Source organism: Protopterus annectens, chromosome 7.part0, assembly GCF_019279795.1.
Source record: "Protopterus annectens isolate FY-2018-M chromosome 7.part0, PAN1.0, whole genome shotgun sequence".
NCBI classification, from domain to species: Eukaryota; Metazoa; Chordata; order Ceratodontiformes; family Protopteridae; genus Protopterus; species Protopterus annectens.
This window is the reverse complement of record NC_056739.1, coordinates 1,308,117,568-1,308,133,774: the sequence shown is the minus strand read 5'-3', so window position 1 is coordinate 1,308,133,774 and position 16,207 is coordinate 1,308,117,568. Positions and strand designations below refer to the sequence as shown.

The 16,207-nt window shown below is 42.9% G+C and overlaps 1 protein-coding gene across 3 annotated transcripts in view; it reads left to right on the top strand.

Annotated features, from left to right (window-relative positions):
* The window catches only part of CCHR7.PART0H3orf18 (chromosome chr7.part0 C3orf18 homolog), a 491,892-nt gene that overhangs the window by 450,521 nt on the left and 25,164 nt on the right, over positions 1-16,207 (top strand). For all 3 annotated transcript variants that reach the window (XM_044077916.1, XM_044077917.1, XM_044077918.1), the window contains one exon: positions 1,274-1,400. In XM_044077916.1, the coding sequence (XP_043933851.1) occupies positions 1,274-1,400 (127 nt within the window). The remainder of the gene's footprint in view (positions 1-1,273; positions 1,401-16,207) is intronic.

Genomic DNA, 16,207 nt, shown 5'->3' with positions numbered 1-16,207 from the left:
GCAGTAAACATTAGGTGTATAAGCTTTACTTTGCATAACAGATAAGTACTACATGTACCATATTGGAAAGCTGCGTGTTTACCATTTGGCATGTTGGGATTCTCATGTGCAGTGAAAGATTCTCTAATTGTTTGAGCACAAACTAGTTCAAATCAGTGACATAATATATACTCAGTCCTCTAACATACAGGTTTTGAAGTCTGACACAAGCTTAGACCTGCCAGTTTAAGGGGCAAACATCTGCATAAAATCCACTATTCTATAGCTCTTACTTCTCCTCCTGGACTGAAACAAACTTTTCTTCCACTGTTGACTATGTTGGCAATAATGGCAGATCACATAAGAAAACGTTCTACAGCCAGTAGGATTGGCACTATCAGCAGAATTAAGGAAGACTGAATGAAACACTATGCACAAAAAGTTAAAAATTGGTATTTGTGAAATTTACTGAGCAGGCAGAGTGACTATAATATCATGAAGAATAATATATCTAGCAAACTGCTACTGATTCACATGCACACACTTATGCACACATCAAGTGCACATACCCCACGCTCACTAACACTCTTTTTCATTCGCTCCATATTGTGAAACACAAGATTGGCATGTTTAGACTGACACAAGTAAGTTACTCATGCAAAATACTGGAGTATATGTTATTAGCTTCTTCATTTGTTAAGTGAACATAAACAATGGTGTTACACAAATCTAGTACACTTATGTCAACATATGTGCCCTGTGAATATGGGACATGTCAAGGGAGTTATGACAAATAATATGATACCTAATACAATACTATGCAAATGATGAGAAAATGGACACCATCGAATTCCCAAGCAGAAATGTTACTAAATGACAGAGGTAACTAGAGGTGTATCTATTTATTTTATTTATTGTATCAGACACTATAGAAATTAAAGTGTGAATTTAGTTTTCATGCACTGCTCATATACTAAATGATTTCAGAGACAAGGAATAGTATATGCAGTTTTGAGGAATATTCTTTTCTGCAAGGGAAACTACTGACACAGAAGAAATTAGAAATATATTTTTATGTCATTATTTGTCAAATTATTGAGAGAATTGTGCTTCTACAGAAGGCAAATGGCTAGCAGTTGATCATAGCAGTCACAATCACACAGATGGCGGTCACTACTTCAATTTTCAAACTTTGTTCATTCATAGGACCAAAACATTTTACCTAGTGGATATCAGTTTGATTGTCTTGTGAATTCATTTACCACAGCATATAACAAATCTCTTGATATTGCAGGTTGGAGAAATTACGACACCAGTTGATGCCAATGTACAACTTTGACCCAGGAGAGGAACAAGATGAATTGGAGCAGGAGCTTTTAGATCACGGAAGAGACTCAGCATCACAAAGTTCTCAGAGCAAGGTAAGATGGGATTGCTGATTGCTGTTTAGTTAAGGTCCAAGCACAGTGCTCCTTACAGACCCAAACTTCAAATTTGTGAATTAAATGCACAATAGTTGTACTGCTAACTCAGAACTAGCAGGATTTGTTATGCCTGCCTTTTCCCAGCACTTTCTATGTCATAGTGATATTCAGGGGGAACAAAGTAATAACACCACTGTTTTTCTAGGAAGTGAATCAAATATTTAAGTAAGAATATTGTTTTCTTGAAGGAAGGAATTAAGTAGCAATGCAAAGATAATCCTGTCATGAAAAGGTGAAACAAACATGATCATATTACTGTTGCATACCTGAGCCGATGCAAAAGTTTGATTTAGTTGTTTGTACTTTATGAGGCAAAATATTAATACTGCATTTCTTACATCTGACACTTTAGTCCATAGGATTAAGGCTATCAGGTACTATTAAACTTCACCATGTAGTCCTTTTTTTGAATGTATACTTAAAAATAAAAAGTAAAAATTTATGGCCATTCAGAAGATATGTACCTGAAACAATGATGTGTCCTTAAGGAGTAATTTGCCTTTATCCTATGGGCCTTCACTACAGAAGGTTTAAGGTTTTACACAGTGAAAACTTTAGTTTGGTTGTGTGTTTCTTGCAGTTTTTACTGAATGGTTTATTTGTGTGACTCTTTTACCTTTTGGATTGCATGTTATTTGGGATATTTTGAAGGCATCTTAATTTTATGGATATCATGCTTGATTTTAAGCTCTTTCATTTTGAAGTATAGCCAAACAATCCAATTGTGCTGTACTGATTAGGCCAAAACAGACCAAAACATGCACATATACAGTTAATGGGGGTTGGCTTTATTGGTCTGAATATACCCATAATGGCTTAAAAAATAAAAAAGTAAAATGTCATGGGCATTCAGAAGTCATTTAGCTGAAACACTAATATGCCCTTAAGGGGTAATTTGCATATATCCCACTCACCTTCACTACAAAAGTTTTAAGGTTTTACACAGTGAAGACTCCAGCTTGGCTGGGGACTTTCTTGCAGCATTTACTGAATGGTTTGTCTATGTGCCCTTTTAACCCCTTGGTTTGGTTAATACACACACACACACACACACACACACACACACACACACACACACACACACACACGCATGCAGATACATATATATATATGTATATATATATGGTAAAAATGGGCAGACTAAATTTTCTATGTCACGAAAGGTAGTTTAGTGCACTGTCATAATCATTTTGGAAAGTAAAAAGGTGTCAGCAGAATATGGAAATGGTGCCTATTGAAATATTAAACTTTATATAAGAAAATATTGGTAAAAATAAGCTCTCAGATCTTAATTCTTTATTTTTTAGCACATACAGAGAGGCTAACTGTTTCAAGAAAACCCAAAGCACAGTAGTACATAGCATTAAAAAAAAAAAAAAAAAAAAAAAAAAAAAAATTTATATATATTTTGTTTTTTTAACATTTGTATCTTCTAATTTGTGCCATTATCATCTTTGTATTTTTAATTTGGATGTATTATGACATTGATATGTCTATTTTATATCTTTTCCTGGAGCTTTTCTCCCCGGGCCTCTACTGAAAATGGACATGTATCCAGCTAGACTAGCCCGGTTAACAAATGTAAAATAAAATAAATAAATAAATAAATAAATAAATTAATGGAACAATGTAAGTGTTTGGAAAGTAACTTCTGCTGTGAGGATATGACTCTGACCCTACATCAATGAAATGTATGCATGCCATTTCCGAGTTTGCACATCTTTAGAGAAAAGGGAAAAACAATAAAATGCTGGTTAGTATATTTAGCAAGTGAGGGTAAGGGAGCAGACCCTCACAAGGAGGAGTGCAGGGGTTCATTCTGTCCCCTGCATAAATATTTATTTTAAGTGTGTATTTTCCTGTCATTTCATATTATGCAACTATTCTTACTGTTTCTGACATTTGATGACTTTGCAGATTGTCTTACTGCTTTTGAAGATTGTGCAACTAAATTCAGTAAAATTAAAGTATATATATTTCATTATTTAATAATTCCTTTTGAAGCAAGTATAGCCTTTGAAATCTGTGAACAGATCTATATACAGATGTTAAACTTTTCTTGTTTCAAAAATGCATTATAGATTTCATCATGCTGGTTTACATATGTTGACAACATATTCATTAGGGTTCGTAAGAATAGTGCAATCAAGAAGAGTCCTATAAATTTAATGTACTCAAAACACCTGAAACACATCCACCAACCTTCTAAAACTGGAAGTATTGTGTCTTTCGGCTTTTCCCGGTTAGGGGTCGCCACAGCGGAACTCCGGTCCGCTAATGATTGGCAGTTGATTTTTACGTACCGGCTTGCCAGGCCTGACACACAACCTTCAACGAAGGTACGCCCATTCACGCATGTCTCTACGCAGAAGATGCTCTAGCTGAGAATCGAACCGGACAGCGTCTTACTGTGAGGCGACAACGCTACCGCAGCACCACCACAGCGCTAAAACTGGAAGTATAGTTTGTGTAAATTCTTCTTAGACAAGAAATGTAAGGCAAATAAAAATATTCTTGAGTAAATTTCTGCAAATATTTCTGCCATTAGGTCCATGACTGTTTTTAAGTGTAAACTGAATGATTAGATAGGCAATTATAAGTGCACATCCGGTGTGGCCCTTCTAATCCTTATGGAAAGGGACCAAAACTAGGTTGGCATCTGGTATTAATCCATGTCTTGGTAAATTGGTAGGATCATTGGCTAGGCTGCAAATGGTGCAGCGGATTGGCACTGTAGTAAAAACTTGTGAACATCTGAACTTAGATGAACGCTGACAGGAGACCATATATTTACCTGATCGACTTCTTTGAGGCAGTCACCAAAGCCGTAGATGAGGGTAAGGTGGTTCACACAGCCTATCTTGACCTCACCAAGGCTTTCGACACCATCCCCCATTCTGGAATTATAGCTAAACTCACTAAACTAGGTATAAATCTCTACGTCACAAGATGGGTTGCCAACTGGCTCACTGACAGAACCCACACTGTAAAAGTTGCAGACTCCAAATCTGACCTCAAAGCAGTGACAAGTGGAGTACCACAGGGTTCCGTCCTGGGACCTCTCCTGTTTGGTATCTACTTCTCTGAAGTACAGGCTAACACAGAAGGCCTCTGGCTAATGAAGTTCACAGATGACTGCAAACTAGGAGCCATAGTCAAGTCCCCAAATGATGTGGACATCCTACAGAAGGGCCTCGCTGAGACAGATGCCTGGTGTCAGAGCCATGGCCTCAAGCTCAATGCCAAAAAGTGCAGTGTCATCCCCTTTGGTAAAAACTCTGTACCCATGAACTACCACATAGGCAGCAATCTACTTAACACCGAATGTGTGATAAGAGACCTTGGGACCCAGGTGGACAGTAGTCTCTCCTTTGATAGTCACATCGTCACAGTAGTCAGGAAGTTCTTCCATGTGGCACACCTCATCATAAAAGGGTTCTCATCCAGGAAAAAAGAGGTCATTGTTCCCCTCTACTCAACACTCATTAGACCCATTATAGAGTACAATGCCCCTTTTGGAATGTACCTCACAAGACATCTGCAGCAGTTGGAAAGGCCACAGAAGTACCTCACAAAGAAGATTACTGGCCTCAAACAAATGCCCTACACTGACTGTCTCAAAAAACTCCAGCTTTACTCCGTAGCATATCGCCTACTCCGAGGTGATCTCTGCCTAACATATAAAGCTATGTCAAACCCAGAGCTGTTGGACATGCTACACCTAAAGAAATCCCAATCCCTCCGAGCTACACGCTCTAGAGACCTAAACCTTGTCACCACAATAAATAGGACATGCTGGAGGGATAGATTCCTGTCCCAGAGACTTCCCATACTCTGGAACAGGCTACCCATCTATGTCAAGCAAAGTTCTTCATTAGCACTCTTCAAGAAAAATCTTGATGAGTGGATGGGAAATAGGAAATACACCCCTGGGATCACTTCTGTGTCTCTGCTCAACAGTGGCACAGGAAAATAACCTCCTTGGGTAGCGTAAGCCATGGAACCTTGTTGGCTAGGCTTACGTGGGCCCTTGGGCTGATAGCCTAGTACCTACCTATGAACCTATGAACCTAAGAAATTCCAGTAAAATAGATCAGTTTATCTGTTTCAGAAACTAAATGAGAGATGTAAAGCTTTTGGATTTAAAGAATTATTACAATTCGGAATGATTAAACTGAACGTAGAAATGTGCACAAATTTAGAAAATCAAAGAAACTTTTAACAAACAGTCATGATGTGTTTTAACATGATTTCAAGACTAAACTAAGATCTGAATTACTAAAGAAAAAACATGAAAAGTAGATTACATATGGAATCCTGTTCTATGAGCTAAAATTGCAACCACTAAATTATGAAACTGAAAGTACAGATATTGGGAATATATAGGAGTACTTGGGTTACAGTTAGCATATATATATGTAGCAAAGGCATAGACAGCAGCTCCTCACGTTACAGGGTGCAGGGGGTGCTTGATTTCCTGTAAAAATGAGACTTACTGTAAATAATTGCATTTTCCTTAATCAAAATGTGATTTTTCAGTCTTAAAATATCTAAAACGTTATGAGATCACTACTCAGGAAAGTATCATTCCCAAAGTAAGAAAAAAATAAAAACATTTTTTTAATGGGTAAGCCCCACTGCACCATAAAGTGGAGCAAACTCCCACATCCTTGACCTATATGTATAGCAACTCTGAGGTTGCACAAATGCAGACAAAACAGATAAATGGCACGCAACAGTCTTTTCACCGAGTCTAACCTGCATTGCAAAATGTTGGTGACTCATAGCTCTCAATCTTTTATCACAAAAAAATTGTGACAAAGCCAAAAATAATGCGGGGGGACAAAGCCCTGAAATAGGGACACATTTTAAATATTGCTCTTATAAACTTAGAAAGTTGCTAGAATAAAATATCTCGTGTTAACATGCATTTTTCTAAGGGATATGAAGTCTGAAACTCAAATGTCTGTCATTATTTAATTAATTTAATCCTTACTGATATGTCACAAAAATCCAGAAAATTACACATTTTATGAGGAACAGACCAAAACTATGAGGCAAAAATCTGGACATTCTGCAAAAATCTGGACAGTTGAGAGGTGGTGCCTTCAGTTGACTTCCTATAGTTCTTAAATTAAAAGTTAATGAGAAATACCAGCAATCATTAAAATATCTATGCACTCTTGTTATATACTTAATGTAGTTACTAAGTCTTTTATACTAATTAGATATGTAGAAACCAATAAATATTATATTATCAGATGGATGTGAAAATAAGCAGCATTAATATACTGTTTCTTTAATGTGCATTTTTTCCTTGAATCAAGTCCTTGTACATATATATTCTTTTATGTGGAAATTACAACAAATTCTTTAAAGTCTTTGCTGATGTGAAGACATCTCTGAAGGTAAATAAAAGCACGTTTATATATCAAGATGGTGGATCAAGTAACAACATAGTGTGTATGTGTGTGTGTGTTTCTGACTCATTTGTGTCTCTCCCAGTTTAAAGCTGCAGTATGCAGACTGGCAATATATAAAAATGATCAGACTTCTCCAGCTGACATGAACTCCAGCCCCAGAGCTGAGACACAAGAGCATACATACCTCATGCTTGTACTCTCTGTGAACAGCTTGGTGACAGCACTGAGATCTGCATGTGGTTTGCCCCAAACTATTCATTATTGACAAGGCCACTGGTTTACAGTTACTAAAATAATGAAATTCCATTCTAGGAGTTACAGTGGTGACTGTTACTCTAGTTTCCAGTCAAAACAGTCAACACACTGGTTCCATTATCATTTTTGTGGTTTATACAAGTAGATCAAAAGCAGATTTTGTGTATCTTTATATAAACAGATTAAAAGTGAATTTTAAATACAGAACACTAAATAAAGGAAACTGGCAGAAGGAATTCAGGTTTTGTTAAATGAGAAACCTACTCTGAAATGCCAAATTCTTTGAATCCTCTTGTTTTAACCAGTACTTAGTACCAATTTTAGAATTTTACAGGATTCTTTGAGGGGAAAATGGAAGACAACCGCCTTGAGCATGAATTCCCCCAAACAAGGCACTGACTAAATCCCCAGCCTGAATGAATTTCTAGCAGGTTGTCTCACAGATGTATAAGGTAAAGTCTGTTAGTTATTTAGAGGAATGACCAGTATACAACATGATGTCTGTGAAACTCACAAATAACTGGGTTAAGGCTCATCTAGCAGAAGACGCAAAAATAAAGAAAGAAATTAATAAAAACAAACAAAGAAAAACAAATTAAGGCAAATTGCTTTGCTCAGGGATATAGGCAGACAGGTCTGTTGACTTCCTGAGACCAAACTAGAACTAGAAATGTCTAACCCTGAAGCTTGTAACATATATTTGTGCATAACTTGCTCAGCTATAGGCTTATCTGTTTAGGTATGTATATAGTTATAACAGGCAGCTCTGGAAAATAGTTAATATATTTGCAGGGGCAACAACTGCAGATTTATATACATGTTTGAAAGGTGAGATTCAATGGAAAACGCAGTGGTGGTGTACAAGCTAGAGCTCTGTGTGCAAAGGTGACCTGAATTTGAATAGCAGCTTAAGCATTTGAAGGTGCAGATTGGGAGGGTAGACACACCCTTCTTTGGGAAAGAAGGAGGCACACATACTCGGAGCATGCTCATGCAGCTTGATCTTCCAAGTAGATACAAGGCAGAAAACTATCCAGTGCCACTTGGGGTAAGTAGGGAATACTGCTGACTTCAGCCCCATGTGGGGGTAAGGAACAGTTTTCCACTGATGCCCATTGCATGCTCCACCCTTGAGGTGTATCTTAGCATGCACAAGTATGGTGTAACAAATAGGTAAAAACACTCCCTTGACAGCAGTATGATGCTACTTTAGGATGTCTTTTTTTTTAATAAACATCTTTATTAAATTATCATGCATGACATTGGCAATCTTATATTTATATAAATAAAAACCAAGCAACATTGACACCACTTTAGTTGCAAACAGTATACATCACAGACACCATTGAAACAACTGTAGTTGCAAACATTATATATCACTTATAATCTATGCAGTCATTGTTAGGTAAGCATCATATGGCTCATTCAAATCCTGCCTCTTGAACCTGATTCCTTCTCTACATATATTGTTCCCTTTGCTGGCCCTAATTCATCATTAGAGCAAGTGGGAGGGATCAGTAGGCCTGGAGACTGAAGAGGGAGACTATGAGCAGGTGATTTAAAAAGGAGTTAAATTGCTAAAAAAATGTGAGGTGCATTGGGGCAGTAGTAGGAGGCTGTGACTATAAAAATAATTTTTTTGGCTTCACTCCTGAAAATGACAAGCAATCTTTGAAATATAATAATACATTATGATCACTAAGTCACAAGGGAATTGAGAGTGTGCACTAGTTTAAATATATTCTAAATACTTTTAATATGAAAATGAGAACAAAAGTAATAGATAAATGACTGTGTAGGAAACAATGTACTAAAAGCATCAGAGAAACAAATAAGAAGTTATGTACTCACCATAACGTTCCATCTGAGTAGGTAAACTTCATTTGTCAGCAACCTATGGGTTATCGGATCCACATCGGATCCGAGCCGGCAGTTTCCAACAGCTAAGATCCGAGCTCCAAGTTCCTCCCCCTTACCCATAACTCCCTGCCATCCCTTCCTGACCTCAGATCGAGTTTGCCTAAAAGCAAGGCTTGGAATCACCACCTGTCTAGGGTAAATTGGGTCTAATCTACCATGAAGCAGGAATATCAAGAACATCCGAAGAGGACAGGGGGACGGAGGGAGGGACGGTTGCTGCCAAATGAAGTTTACCTACTCAGATGGAACGTTATGGTGAGTACATAACTTCTTAATCTGAAGTAGTTAACTTCATTTGTGCATCAACCTATGGGACAGAGTCCCCAGCTACCTGAATCTTGGGAGGCCCTTAAGGAAGGATGTTCCGGAGCACTGCGGAGCCAAAGGATGCTCTCCCTCTGGAAACCAGATCTAACTTATAGTGGTTTATAAATGTGTGAGAAGAGGCCCACGTGGCAGCCGAGCAAATGTCATCCAACGAAACTCTAGCTCGAAAAGCAGCAGAGGTAGAAACAGACCGAGTTGAATGGGCATGGACTCCCTGAGGAGCAGGCCTGCCAGAACTCTCATAAGCCAAGAGAATACACTGAGAAATCCACCTGGATGGTGTGACTTTAGAAACAGCTTTCCCCAAACTGGATTTAGCAAAGGACACAAACAGATGATCTGAATGTCTATAACTGACTGTCCTGTGCAAATAAAATCTCAACTGTCTGTTTACATCCAAAGTGTGTAACTTGTATTCGCCTTTATTTTGGTAATTGGGAAAGAAGACTGGCAAATTAATAGACTGGTTAATGTTAGCCTCTGAAGCAATTTTGGGAAGAAAAGAGGGATTGGTCCTGAGGAATACCCTATCCTTGTAGAAAGTCAAGTACGGAGGCTTGGCACAAAGGGCTTAAAGCTCCGAAACCCTTTTTGCCGAAGTAATAGTGACTAGAAAAGCCGTTTTCCAGGATAAGAATTTGAGATCTACCGAGGCAGCAGGCACAAAGGGAGAAGCTGTTAAGGCCAGGAGTACCAGCGATAAGTCCCAAGGAGGGATCACATCCTTCACCGGAGGCCTTAGTAGGAAGGTGCCTTTTAAGAAGGCCTTACACAATCTGGATGAGGTCAAAGGGCCAAGATCACATCCAACGTGGTAATGAGCAATTGCCGCCAACTGTACTTTGACTGTGGAAGAGCTAGTACCTTTATCAAACAGTCCCGATAGAAATCCCAGCACAGTTTGTAAAGGAGCTATGAAAGGATCCAGATTCTGATGTTCTGCCCAAATAGAAAAACTTTTCCATTTGCTATGATAAACTTTCCTAGTAGATGACTTGTGAGCTGCCACTAGGATTGCTTTGACTGGGGAAAAGATACCGGGAGGCCGAACTAACAGTGGAACTGGATCAACCAAGCTGTGAACTTGAGGTTGTCCAGGTTCAGGGTTGGTAGACCCAAGGGGTGAGATATCAGATCCGGGGCAGGATCTAGAATCCAGGGAGGATTCACTAGATGAGACCACAAATAAGGGAACCATGCCTGACGAGGCCAGAATGGGGCAATGAGGATTATCGTGCTCCCCAACCGTCTGGCTTTCTGCAGAAATTTCATCATCGGGGAAGAGGCAGGTAAGCATAAAGTAGACTGGGAGGCCAAGCATGCACCAGAGCATCTCTTGGTGATTCCCCGGGTGGGGGAATTAGAGCGATGTAGGTGTTGCACTTCGTGTTTGAAGGAGAGGCAAAAAGATCGCAACAAGGTTGACCCCATTTGGAGAAGATCTGCTTCGCTACTTTGAGATCCAGAGACCACTCATATGATGAGAGGATGGTGCGACTCAATTTGTCTGCTAGGATGTTGGACCAGCTCGGAATGTGCGTCGCTACGAGAAAGCCGTTGGTGGAAATCGCCCATTCCCAAACTCTCATGGCCTCTCAACAAAGTGGATAGGACCTGGTTCCCCCATGTTTGTTGATATACCAGACAACAGACATGTTGTCCATTTGGATTGCAATAGTCCCTACGGGAAGAAGGCTCTGAAGTGCTTGCAATGCTAACAGCACCGCCCTCATCTCCAGGACATTGATATGCAGTGAGGTCTCCATATGGTTCCACGTGCCTTGGACAGTCCTGCCGCAACAATGCCCCCCCCACCCAAGGCGAGAGGTGTCTGTGGTCACCGTGGCTAGGGGAGGGGACATAGAGAAGGGGTGTCCCTTTTGGAGGTCCTGAGACTGGATCCACCATAAGAGGGCACTCCTGCAAACCCTGCTGAGAGGGACAGGATGGCTCAGGGGATAACGCAGGAAGGACCATTGGACTTGGAGGGTCCATTGCAGAATTCTCATATTTATGTGCGCCATGGGAAGGAGATTGATGGTAGCCACCATCGAGCCTAAGGCCCTCAGGACCAGTTCCGCTGGAGGGGTCAGACAATGAAGAATGGCCTGCACATTGAGTCTTAGGGATCGCATCCGGTCCGGAGTTAAGAAGGCTAACAACTGGTTTATGTCCAACCTGTCTCCGATAAACTCTATGACCTGAGTCAGGAGTAGGGAGGATTTTCCAGTGTGGATCGTGATTCCCAGCCGGGGAGCTAAGCCAAGAAAGAAATTCCTGGCTGTGCAGAGTAGATGCCTTGTGGGGGCGGTCAGGAGCCAGTCATCCAGGTATGCAAAGACCTGAATTCCCTGGAGTCTCAGGTGGGCCGCTACCACCACTAACACCTTGGTGAAGACCTTGGGGGCCGTGGTGAGACCAAAGGGGAGGACCCTGAATTGGTAATGGCTGGCTCCTAGCCTGAAGCGGAGAAACCTCCTGGATCGTCTGTCCATTAAGATGTGGTAGTACGCATCCTTGAGGTCTATGGAGCACATCCAGTCATTCTCCTGCAAGAGGGGGAGAATAGATTGAAGAGTGACCATCCGGAACATTTCTTAGGCTATTGCCAGGTTCAAGAGGGATAAGTCGAGGATCGGTCTTAAGTCCCCCATCTTTTTTGGCACCAAGAAGAACCTGGAGTAAAAGCCCGATCCATACTGGTCTGGGGGGACATGCTGGATCGCTCCTTTTTCTAGCAGCTGCCGAATTTCTGCGGCTGCGGCCTCCCTCTGATTGGGTGGGACATTGGGGCGGCACCTGGGTCTGAGAGGGGGATGGAGAAACGGAATCTCGTAGCCTCTGGATATGATCTGAAGCACCCAGCAGTCTGTCGTGATGGACTCCCAAGCTGCTACGTGCTTCGAGAAATGCCCCCTGACTGCCTTCAGAGTGGAGCAGTCAGGTAACCCCTCAGGGTTGCTGTGTGGGCCAATCAGAGAAAGGTTCTCTGGACCCAAAGTTCTTCGGGCCCCCTCTGCCTCTAGGGCGGCATCCCCCCTGTCCTCCTCTGCCTCTGAAGGACGGGGAGTCTGGAGCAAAACGGGATTGCTGAGACTTTCGGAACCAAATCTTCTTCTGTCCCTTTTGGTTCTTAGAGAAGGACCTCTGGGGATCAGAGAAGCAGACTTCGACGGCAGACAATGTCTTCCCATCTTTCTTGCTCTGGACTAAGGTGTCACGTATGGTCTTGCCAAAGAGGGCAGAACCATCAAACGGGGCATTAGCGAATGACACCTTGAAGGGTTCTGCGAAATCACAGTGGTGGAGCCAGGCCTGTCACCTTAGTACGACACCTGCTCTGCTAGCTCTAGTGGCCCCTTCCATAGCATGGGACAGTAGCCGCATAGAGGTATTGGAAATCGACCTGAGAGTGGCCATTCGGGTAGAGTACACCAGTTTGTCCTCTGCCGACATGGACTCTGGGGGCGACCCATCGTATTCTTTGATAAGATCCCACTGGAGCTGTATGACGTGTGCCATGTAGTTTAATGACCTTATGGAGAAGGTGGCTGAAGCAAACATCCGCTTCCCCAAACGGTCCATCTCCCGAGACTCCTTGTCAGGGGGATGGACCAAGGGACTCTTTTGGGCCAGTTCCCTTTTGGTGGCCGCCGCCACCAACATGGCATCTACAGGGGTTGCCTTGCTCCAATGAGACCTGTCCGAAGGGGGGCTGAGAATTCTGTCAGGCCTCTTAGGGACGGGCTCCACAGTGTCCGGCTCCTTCCATGCCCTGGTAGTGATCAAATCTACCAGGGGATCGGCTGGAGGGGACACCCAAGAGGTTGACGGGCCTGCTTTAAATGCCTCCAGAAACACGGACTCATCCAAGGTAGGCTTTGGGGCAGACCACCCCCCCCATCCTGAACATCTCCATGATGTCTCCAAATGAGACGTCTTCGGGGGGGTGATCTTGGGGAACCTTCCCTCTCCTCCAAATCCGTGTCCTCTGTTAAGGACTCAGGGGAGTCCAAGTGCCTCCTTTTGCACTTGCATTTGTGAGGAACCTCCTCGGGGGGGCTGTCGGAGGAGGCCTCACCAACCACATCCTGTTCCAACAAGGGAACGATCTGGGACATCTGGGAAGGCTGTCCCTGGGGCCGGGTGATGGAAGTCAGACCAGTTTGCGAGGGAGTGCAGGGTGGAGCGGTAGCTAAGGCCGGGGGCCTGGAATCCCTTGACAGAACCCTCTCCACCACATCGAATGCCGAAGGAGAGCCACTCTTTCTAGGATCTGAGAGCAGACCTTCCCTCAGATCCGACGATCAGATCGGGGCCGGAGCTGAAGCGATCGGATCCGAAGGGCCAGTACGCTCCGACCTACCCGGAGCTGAAGGCATACTGACCACCTTGGATCCGAAGCTCAACTCTCAGCCTGGATTCAAAGAAAAGGGACCTGACAGGCTCGAGGGCGCTGTCGGTGCCGAAGTACCTGACCCCATCGGCGCCGACATTCCCCCGGCTCCAACGCTACTCGGCTCCGTAGACCCCGAACCCAGAAAGCAGGTCGGGGAAGGAGCAATCAGGGTGAAAAAAGGGGTTGAGCTCCCCCCGGGAGGGGGGGGGAGGCAGGAGCACTACCATCTGCAGCTGGGCCTGGAGGAACCTTATCATCATCCAGTCCAAGTCTGCATCTTTTAGGCTTCTAGTGGATTTAGAAGAGGCCATGGAGGTGGGACGGGAGTGCCGCCTCGATGACCTTGAAGGAGACTGGGCCTCATCCTCCTCCTCTGACCCCGGCAAAAAGCTGGGGGAATGGAGCCAGGAAGGAGAAGGTCCGGACATCCCAGGGGAGAAGCTCACTTGGCTGGCAGGGCCGAAGCGAAGGCCTCGGCCCGCCGCTTGTTTTTTTCTCGGCGCTTCTCCCTCCTGGCTTCCCTATCCTCCTGGCCCAAGGTGGGAGGTTGAGTCCCGGCCAGAGGAAGGGAAGCATCCGTCGGCGCTGCCGCAGCTGAGGCAGGAGCCACGGAGGGACCAGAGGATGGAGCCGAGTCCGGGGGCAGGAGTCCCGCCAGAATCAGCTTCGACCTCCGGTCCCTGATAGCCCTGGGGTTAAATGCTGCACAAATAGAGCAGCCAGAAGACAGGTGTTCAACCCCAAGGCATATCACGCACCGAGTGTGGCCATCAGCCGGGGAAAGCTTATGGCCACACTCGGTACACTTGGAAAAGAAAGTTTTGGCAGCCTCAGACATCCCAACTAAAAACACTAGGCCCCAAAACCACACACACACACACACACACACACACACACACACACACACACACACACACACACACACACACACACACACACACCTTAACGCTGACAAGAAACAGGGGAGGAAAGGCTAACAATTACACTAAAAACTAAGGATAGGTAACTCAACACAAACTCACTCAAAAATATGAACTATTTTACAAAGAAAGATTTTCCTCACAGGAAACCAACTCGCGAAGGCCTGGAAGCTCGAGATCAAGCTGCTAGTAGTAACCGCGGCAAACTAGATCTGAGGTCAGGAAGGGATGGCAGGGAGTTATGGGTAAGGGGGAGGAGCTTGGAGCTCGGATCATAGCTGTTGGAAACTGCCGGCTCGGATCCGATGTGGATCCGATAACCCATAGGTTGATGCACAAATGAAGTTAACTACTTCAGATTAATCAGTTTCTAACTACATGAGCAGTAGAAGAAAATACACTTTATAAAAAATTTATAAGCGTGCTCCGGTTTCCTCCCACATTCCACAGACATGCAGCATGTGGATTGGACACTCTCTATTGAACTTGGGTGTGAGTGTGTGTGCCAGTGTGTGGTACAGATGAACTACCATGGCAGGTCTAGCCACCCAATGTTGTAAACCTTGGCTCTAGATGATTGTCACTGTTGAAGGAACACCCCGCCTCCATGTGCAAAAATGGGAAAATGGGGTTGAGGATGGATGGATGGCTAGTTGGATAAAAATGTATAAACAAAGCATCTAAATACAGCTTGTTGGTACTGACTTTGGCAATATTATAGTTCTGGGGCTGGTGGAGGGCAAATGGATGGAAGAAACAACAATGGTCATGCTCTGTTGATTGCAGGAAGTGGGGCTCTTTTTGACCCTTAGAAGAGGACATCCAGACAAGCAAACCTGTATCCTCTTAAACTAGCAACACTCAAGGATACTGTAAACACCTTTACATAATCCTTCAAATCAAATATATCCAGATATGCCACATGGAATGACAGTAATACAGTCGTTCTCATACATTTCTAACTTGTGAAACCTTCAACTTCCAAAATGTTGCCAGTATAGAAGCAGTTGCCCAGACTACATGACCATGACCACCCTTGCAGTGTTGACCTAATTCTAGGCTAATTAAAGAACTTTGTCTTTGTATCGTACTGTTTTTGTGTAAACCATTCAGAAGTACTTTGAGTGAAGAAACATTACATAAAGTGTGAAAGGAAGTTAAAAATAATTATTTTGCATAATGGGAGAACTAAAGCAAATCAAAAATTACAGCCTATTACTTTATGCAGCCCACTGGAAAATATATTCAGATGTATTGTTTATTCACAGCTCATCACATAACTAATGGAAAATAATCTAATTCTAGTGCAGCATGATTTCTGCTCAGGTTATAGTGTTCCAATCACCTTACTAAATAATGGAAGAATGTGTGGCTACATACAGACATAAAAGACTTACTGCCACTCATGAATTTTTTTTCCCAAGGCTTTTGATATCATAAACCACCACTTCCATAAACGGCAAAGGTCTGGATGTTCATGTCTAGCTTCTGTAATGATTC